At 49.8% G+C, this 8,100-nt stretch overlaps 1 protein-coding gene across 1 annotated transcript; it reads right to left on the bottom strand.

The window, feature by feature from the left end:
- Positions 1-238: 238 nt before the first annotated feature.
- On the bottom strand, positions 239-2,817 carry LOC124692919 (CSC1-like protein At4g35870). The gene has a single exon (XM_047226364.1). The coding sequence runs from the start codon at positions 2,815-2,817 to the stop codon at positions 436-438; it is 2,382 nt and encodes a 793-aa protein (XP_047082320.1). The 3' UTR covers positions 239-435.
- Positions 2,818-8,100: the final 5,283 nt, after the last annotated feature.

Below are 8,100 nucleotides of genomic sequence, written 5' to 3'. Positions count from 1 at the left end.
GAAAATTTCTAACAGAGAAGATGAGAAGGATGTGCAACTCAGTCCAGTTGCACTTTTGTGGCAGAAAAGTTCAACCGCAGCACTTTTTGTGGGTGGCTGAGACAAATTCTGAGTCGACTGAGACATAGCAAATCCATCGATATATAGCATATATATATGTCAGCTGTGGCTGGAGCTATTGTGTTAGATGTAGGCAATTGAAAAAGTAATGTAGAGATGATGAACTCATCATGTAGAATAATTGCAGATATTTTCATGTCTTCATTATCTGAATTGAAGTGTTGGTCATTTCCAAAACAATCAGTTGCAGCTAGAAAATAAAGGAGTTAATCTACATAACTGTACAAAAGAAATGAGAGCTGTACAACGAGAAGCTCCGCTGATACTAGATGACTTTGTAATGAAACAAGTGTGTATTGACCTTGAGTTTTCTCTTCAGGATTGATACAGATTCCAATCCAGTTCAGGTTGTGAAAAAACTTCATAGTCCGTCGGACCATCTACAAAGCTGTTAACTGTCTGCATTCCTTCTAGCAAGGATGGCTGGAATCGATCACTTCCAGATGGAAGCAACTTATAGAACACTAACAACCCAAGAGTACATATAGCCTGTAACTTCATGGAATCACCCTGGACCGCGAAGAAGAGCAACATTGCAGCAAGGAAGAAGATAACGCAGAACTGCATGATGCACAACACCCTATCCATCAGCTTCCCATCATTGCCTGCAGGAAATCCTCTCACTCTGTACACGAACAGGAAATTGTACTTGTCCACAAGGTAACGGTAGCCAAAGTATACTGCACCAACTGGAACAACAAGCGGAGCGAACAGCGAGTAGATCATCGTGAGTGCAAATATTGTAATGTCGAACGCGTAGTACTGCGCAAAGTCAAATTTCTGCTTTGGCATGTGGAAGCTCCGGTTTATCGGGTACATGGAAAGATCATGCCCCGCAATACCATTGAGAAAGTCGCTGTCGCTTCTCTCAGACATCAGAGGCGATATCAAACCATTTGTTTCTTCGCCATTCTGCATATACTGGCTTTCCTCGTTTTCTTCAGGCACCAACTGGATCATATCATTCTTTCTAAATTTCCTCATTATATGCTTTATCCAAGGGATTGGAGCCAGCAGATCAAAAGATATTCCCAGGAAGGCGCTCGTGATCAAGAACGCCAGGGACGAAAGCGAAGACCTTGACAGAAAAGTTGGGCTCAAGTAATGTTCAATCTGCTTGCAGTCAGCACCATCTAAATAGCACCGTCCCATGCTAAGTATCCAACTTTCAAGTGACGATTCGACCAGCGCACGCAGCAAGATGAGATTGACAAGGAAGAAGCAAACCATCTTGAGCAATGCAGCCCTCTGTTCCCCCGACACTGTGAGATGGAACTCAAACTTGGAGAAGTAGGACAACACTGATGGGATGATAATATACATGCTCACGAAGATCAGGACATTGGGCAGGAACTGGAATATTATTGTCCAGAACCAGCTCGAGCCTTGAAGCCAAACGATCCACGACTTGGCTTGATCCATCGCCTCCACGTTGATGATCCGCGCCGCGTTCTGCATCCCGCTGAGTATCGACAACGGTGAACTGAAGAAGAGGAGCATCAGAATGAGGCAGGTGTTGACCGCGATTCGCCGCAGAGCTAGCGAGGTCTTGCTCATCCCGAGATGATTCCAGTAGATGTCTGACGCGGGAGGTGCCCTCTCCACCCTCCACCGGCTCCTCTCGAGCTGGAGCTCCATCACCGGGAAGAACCTGCCGATGGGCGTCTTCTTCCTCTCCATCCGGAAATCCCTCACGGCCTTGTTTGCCGTGTACACGTCCTTGAACACAACGAACGCTATGCCAGCACCAGGCGCACGGCCTTCCTTGTAATCCGACAGCCTGCTCCCGATCACAAGTTTGCTGGTCTGCAGCTTCCTTAGCCTCTCGTCGTCGGTAAATCCAAACCTCTGCGCGGCCATCGCCCATAGCTCTTTGCATCTCCTGACAAGCCAATGCGCTTCCAGCTGGCCTGTTGTTTCGTTGTGCACGAATTCGTCGAAGAGGCTGCGGGCGTCCATCCTTGCCTCCAGCCAGGAGATTTTGTTCCGGACGTTTCCCCACTCTTCGGCGAGGTACTCTAGGGTGCAGAGGTCGAAGGGCACGATGACGCGGTACACCTTGCCAGGGTACTTGTGGTCGAAGTAATCCTTGAGGGGGGTCCTGTCGGCGGCGAGCGACCTAGGGATGCCCTGGATCATGACGGTGAAGACGGCGACGGAGCTGGAGTTGGGGTCGCTGGGGTTGCCGTTGCCGTCGCGGAAGCGCGTGATGCGGAGGGCGTCCTCCATGCGGGAGATCCCGAGGTGCGCGATGGCGACGACGGCGGCGACGAGGAGGAGGTGGAGCCAGAGCAGCGGGGAGGCCCTGGGGATGTGGGCGATGGTGGTGGCGGCGAACTGGTCGGCGATGGCGGCGTCCCCGGCGAGGAGGTTGAGCGGGAGCGCGGCGGCGAGCGCGGCGAGCGAGACGGCGGCGAGCACGAGGAAGGCGGCGCGCTCGAAGAGCAGGAACTGCGCCGCGTCCGCGCCGCAGTGCAGCGCGATCTGCGGCGCCGTGGCGTGGTAGACGGCGAGCAGCTTGGCGGCGAGCGCGGAGGGCCCCGGGATGGCGCGGCGGTGGTCGAAGCGGAGCTTGACGAGCAGGAAGAGGAGCACGCAGGAGGAGGCGCCCACGGCGGAGATGTTGATGAGGTACTGGATGTTGCCGTACCACGCCTCCGGCTCCACGGCCTCCGGCGCCGGCGCGGCCGGGCCCATCGCGCGGGCGCGGCAGGGGGGTGGGGCGGAACCCTAGATTTTTTGGTTTGGCCGGGGAGTACGCCGGCGAGGCCGCGAGATGGGTTGCCGGCGAGGTTCGTGGCTGGGGTAGATCCCGGCGGGCGGGCAACGGGAGGTGGGCGAGCCGTGTCGGTGTCGCCGAGCGCGGTGTGGGTCGCTGCAAGGTGGGGACGGCCGAGAGGCGAGGGGCTATGTTTTTTTCCCTTTTTGTTTTTCCGGGAAGAAGAAGAAAAGTGAAGTTTTGTAATCCTTGGAGGCGAAGGACTTGCAGAGCATCATGCAACATGACTAGGACCTCGTATTCGGTTCTTGTCAACTCAGTTTAGCTTTGTTTCATCATGACCGTGATTATTATTTTGTACTACTACATTTATTTCCAAAACGACTTACAGAAAGGAATGAGAGAGTATTATTATGGTGTGCTGTAGTTTGCGTAGTTCAGAGAAATTATGCGATAAGTAATTTACAACCCATCTCCAATATTTCAATAATTCGTACTCCCTCCGTACCCATCTCCAACAGTTCAATAATTCATACTCCCTCCGTTCCTTTATATAGTGCTTATTGTTTTCCCGCACGGTAATTAACGCAATCGATTATTTGACAGAAAACCCCCTATCAAGGTCCATCTACGATCTGAGATGGAGAGAAATATGGGAAGTCAAAAACAGATCGCTGAAATCTCTCCGTACGTAGTTATAATCCCACGATTTTCTCCCATCGCTCCATCCGGCATATCCCCCGCGCGCCATTCTTTTCTCTCTGCCTCAAGTTCTTTTCGTTTCTCTCCCGCGAGCTCACCCAAAATTGAAATTTTCTTCAAAAAAATTGAGCAATGGAGGGAATTACATGGGCGCCAAATATCCAAATAATTCCACTTCGAATTAACGAGTATGGGGCTATAAATACTCCCAATCCCCATGACCATCTCATCGCTCACCAGTACGTTCTCTCTCCCGATCCCCATTGGCATCTCCTCATCTGACATGGCTGCTCGCTCGGGGTGGATCAACTGGGATGCCCTCGGGGAAGAGGCGGAGGAGGATGCTGCAGGGTTGAACTACTACTACTACGAGTTCGTCGTGATTGATCCAGATTCTCATTCAATAACTCATGTGTTCTTTTCCATCGTGCTAGTAGATTGATCCAGGATTACTCGCAGAGGAAGAAGAGGATGAAGTCACGGCGTCGTCCCATCGGCGCTGCGGCGGCAGGCTCGGCCTGGCCGGAGGAGTTAGATCAGGGCGCGGCCATGGACGCGCGCCATCCCATGTCCACGGCGTACACGATGGTGGTCACCACGACGCACAACACACAGTTCACGTCAACGGCCAGGTATCGCTGATGAATTCCCGCCACGGACTCGCGCACCCGAGTGAGGTCCATTGTCAACCGCGCCACGGTACCTTTTCCTGCTGAAGGAAGCAGTCGTGGGCGAGCTCCTCGCGTCAGGCTATCGGGACGCAAGCGTGTGCCAGCCCCTGTGACACAATGACTTCTTCAACATGTTCCAAGCGAAGGTAATCTTCTGCTCGAATTTGTTCAGATCATGGCTTAACTTGTTCAGTTATTTCTTCATATCGTTGCTATACTCCGTCAGTACTTAGAAATTGGTCTCGGGTTTATGCACGTGTTTACTTAAATCTGTAGTTTCATGCGTGTAGATTCTTGTAGTTCATGTGTGTAGATGCTTACAGTTTTGTAGATGAGTACAGTTCTGCATATGGGTTTATACAGTTCATGTGTGTAGATGCTTGTAGTTCATGCGTGTAGATGCTTACAGTTCTGTAGATGAGTACAGTTCTGCATGTGGGTTTATACAGTTCATGCGAAATTGGTGTACGGCCTGCATATGGGTTTATACAGTTCATTGAGATGAGCATTATTTTTCCATACCGACCTGAGATCAGAAGAAATTGGTGTAGGGCCTGCATCATGAGTTTCAGGCAGGAGTATGTTTCATGCGTGTAGTATGGATCATGGGTCTAGGGTTTATGCATCTGTTCTTTGTGTTGAAATATTGGGCCCACTTTTAGTGGCCCAAATTAGATTTCAGTTTTTCCTATAAATCTCAAAGCCCACATAGTGGCAGCTATGTGAGTTTGAGCTCAAGTTGGTGGCAGCTCACTAGGGAGTGGCAAGAGGTGGGAAGTTTAGTCCCACATGGAAAGTTGGGAGGAAGTTAGACCACCTTATAAGGTGGGTTGTTCCACCACTAGTAAGTGAGTGAGAATAGGAGTGCTACACGCGCGCTCCTCCTCCTCCTCGCTCGTCTCGACTCGACACGACACGACACGACACGACACGACACGACACGACACGACACGACACGACACGACACGACAGAGTCCTAGACGGACGCGTCACAGTTAGTCGATTCGGGTCGCTCCCGGATCGTGGGCTATCTGTAACCGACTCGAATCGTTCGTGCGACGTGGGCGTGGCCCACGTTGCCTAGGGTTTCCCGAGCCTATATAATCTCCTGCCCGGCTACCGCGAAACACATCCAATACACGAGTTAGGGTTTCCACCTCTCTCGCTTGAGCCGCCATCGTAGCCTACTCCATCCCGCGAGCCGACGTGCATCGGCGAACGGGAGAGCAGGTCTCCGGAACCGCTCGTCCTTGCGATCCCGTACGGGAGAGGGCGAACTAGGGTTTTTGGGAAGCGCTCGCGCGACCGCTCAAGCTCTTCATCACGGGTCGCCTTCCGTCCAAGTCGGGCGGTGCCGCCTACCGTCGTCTTCAACGCCGTCTACTTCGACCCATCGTCCCCGTCGTCAACAATGTTGTCATCAACAACGTTACTCGCCGCGACATCGTCCGCTACACCTCCACCGCCACCACCACCGGATCGGTACGTGCGACATATCTCGATCCGTTTAGCGATGGTTGCTTTACCGTTTGCGCCGCTCGTTACTCAAGTTGATTAATGCATCTAGTATGTTTGAGTTTCACATGTTAGTAGTTGCTGCCATCATGTTTTATATTCTGGAATTAATCATGGAAATTGTGCCTAATTATCCAACAATCCAAAACCTAATTGTAGGCAATTTCCCGAGTTAACAATGGCTGGTTTTTCCGATGCACCGAGGCCGGATAAGTTTACCGGTGTGCACTTTAAGAGGTGGCAGTATAAGGCCATGCTCGGCTTACTCATCCGAAAGTGTTCGACGTTACCGATGGTTTACCCGAAGGAACTATATCTGACCAAGATCGGAACAAGTTCAAGGAAAACAATACTCTCTTCGTCGGATGCGTTCTAAGTATTCTTGCCGATCGTCCGTGTGATGTGTACATGCACTTAACGGATGGTAAAGAGCTCCGGGATGCACCGAATGCTAAGTTCGGTGCAACCGATGCGAGCAATGAACTGTACATCATGGAGAGCTTCCATGACATCAGGATGGTTAACAACCGTTCGTAGTCGAACAAGCTCATGAGATACAGGTGCATTGCGAAAGAGCTTGAACTCCTTAAGTGTGCCTTACCCGACAAGTTTGTGGCCGGATGCATCATCGCTAAGTTGCCCCCTTCATGGAGGAACTTTGCCACAACTCTCAAACACAAGAGACAGGAGATATCGCTTGAAAATCTGATAGCGTCTCTTGATGTTGAGGAGAAAGCTCGGGCTAAGGATAATACCGAGAAAGGAGAGGGTCGGTCTAGCGCCAACATGGTGCAGAAGAAACCCTACAAGCAAGAACAAAGGGAATAACAAGCCCTCCTTCAATAAGCCTATGAAGACTACAACCTTCAAGAAGAAGAAGATGATAAACAAAGCGGATCCGAGCCGCTTTACCTGTGGAGAAGCTGGCCACTTTTCAAAGGACTCGTCCAGAGAGGGCAGACCGCAAGAAAAAGGGGAGGCAAGTCAACACGGTGACCGCTAGCAATGCCGATGGGTACGGTAATCTCTTTATCGTTCTTTCGGTATTTCAATCTCCATGTTGGTGGATTGATACGGGTGCTAATGTTCATGTGTGTGCCGACATATCCATGTTCACTTCTTACCAGGTCGCCCGGGATTCTTCCGTCTTGATGGGGAATGGGTCACATGCTTCGTTCGTGGTGTTGGCACGGTAGATCCGAAGTTCACTTCGGGAAGATCGTGCAGCCGAGGAACGTGCAAGCATGTCCCTACTATGAACAAGAATCTCGTTAGCGGCTCCCTTCTATGCGAGAGATGGGTTTAAGGTTGTTTTAGAGTCGAATAAAGTAGTTGTTTCCAAGTTTGGACAATTTATTGGTAAAGGCTATGAGTGCGGAGGCTTGTTCCGCTTTTCGCTTCTCGATTTCAGCAATAAGTCTCGTGAACCATATTTGTGGCAATGTTAGTGATGATACCAAGTGTTTGGCATTCTCGTTTATGTCACATTAATTTTGGTTTAATGTCTCGGCTATCCAGCTTTAAGTTTAATTCCGAATTTCACCATTGCCAAAGGTTCTAAGTGCCATAGTTGTGTGCAATCAAAGCAACCTCGGAAGCCTCACAAGGCGGCCGAGGAGAGAAACTTGGCACCTCTAGAACTCATACATTCTGATCTATGCGAGATGAATGGTGTGTTGACAAAAGGTGGAAAGAGATATTTTATGACATTGATTGATGATGCGACTAGATTTTGCTATGTTTATTTGTTGCGAACTAAAGATGAAGCTTTAGACTACTTTAAAATTTATAAGGCCGAAGTTGAAAATCAACTAGAGAGAAAGATCAAGCGTCTTAGGTCGGATCGTGGTGGCGAGTATTTTCCTAAAATCTTTGATGAATTCTCGTGAGGAACATGGTATTATTCATGAGAGGACGCCTCCCTATTCGCCCCAATCAAACGGGGTTGCCGAGAGGAAAAACCGCACGCCGACCGACTTGGTGAATTCCATGTTAGCCACCGCCGGTTTATCAAAGGCATGGTGGGGGAGGCTTTGTTGACTTCATGTCATGTCTTGAATAGAGTTCCTAACAAGAATAAAGATAAAACCCCTTACGAGGAGTGGTCCTGGGAGAAAACCATCACTTTCGTATTTGCGCACATGGGGATGTTTGGCGAAAGTCAATATTCCAATTACTAAGAAGCGCAAACTCGGACCAAAGACAATGGATTGTATCTTTCTAGGTTATGCTCCGCTGAGTGTAGGCTATAGATTTTTAGTAGTTCAATCTGAAGTACCCGATATGCATGTTGATACTATTATGGAATCTCGTGATGCAACATTCTTTGAGAATATGTTTCCTATGAAAGATATGCATAGCATTGCTAGAATT

This window comes from Lolium rigidum, chromosome 1 (genome assembly GCF_022539505.1).
Source record: "Lolium rigidum isolate FL_2022 chromosome 1, APGP_CSIRO_Lrig_0.1, whole genome shotgun sequence".
Lineage (NCBI taxonomy): Eukaryota > Viridiplantae > Streptophyta > Magnoliopsida > Poales > Poaceae > Lolium > Lolium rigidum.
This window is presented reverse-complemented; position numbering and strand designations above follow the sequence as displayed.

Excerpts from the sequence above, each read along its gene's own strand:
- LOC124692919 (XM_047226364.1), bottom strand. The coding sequence starts at position 2,817 with ATGGGCCCGGCCGCGCCGGCGCCGGAGGCCGTGGAGCCGGAGGCGTGG.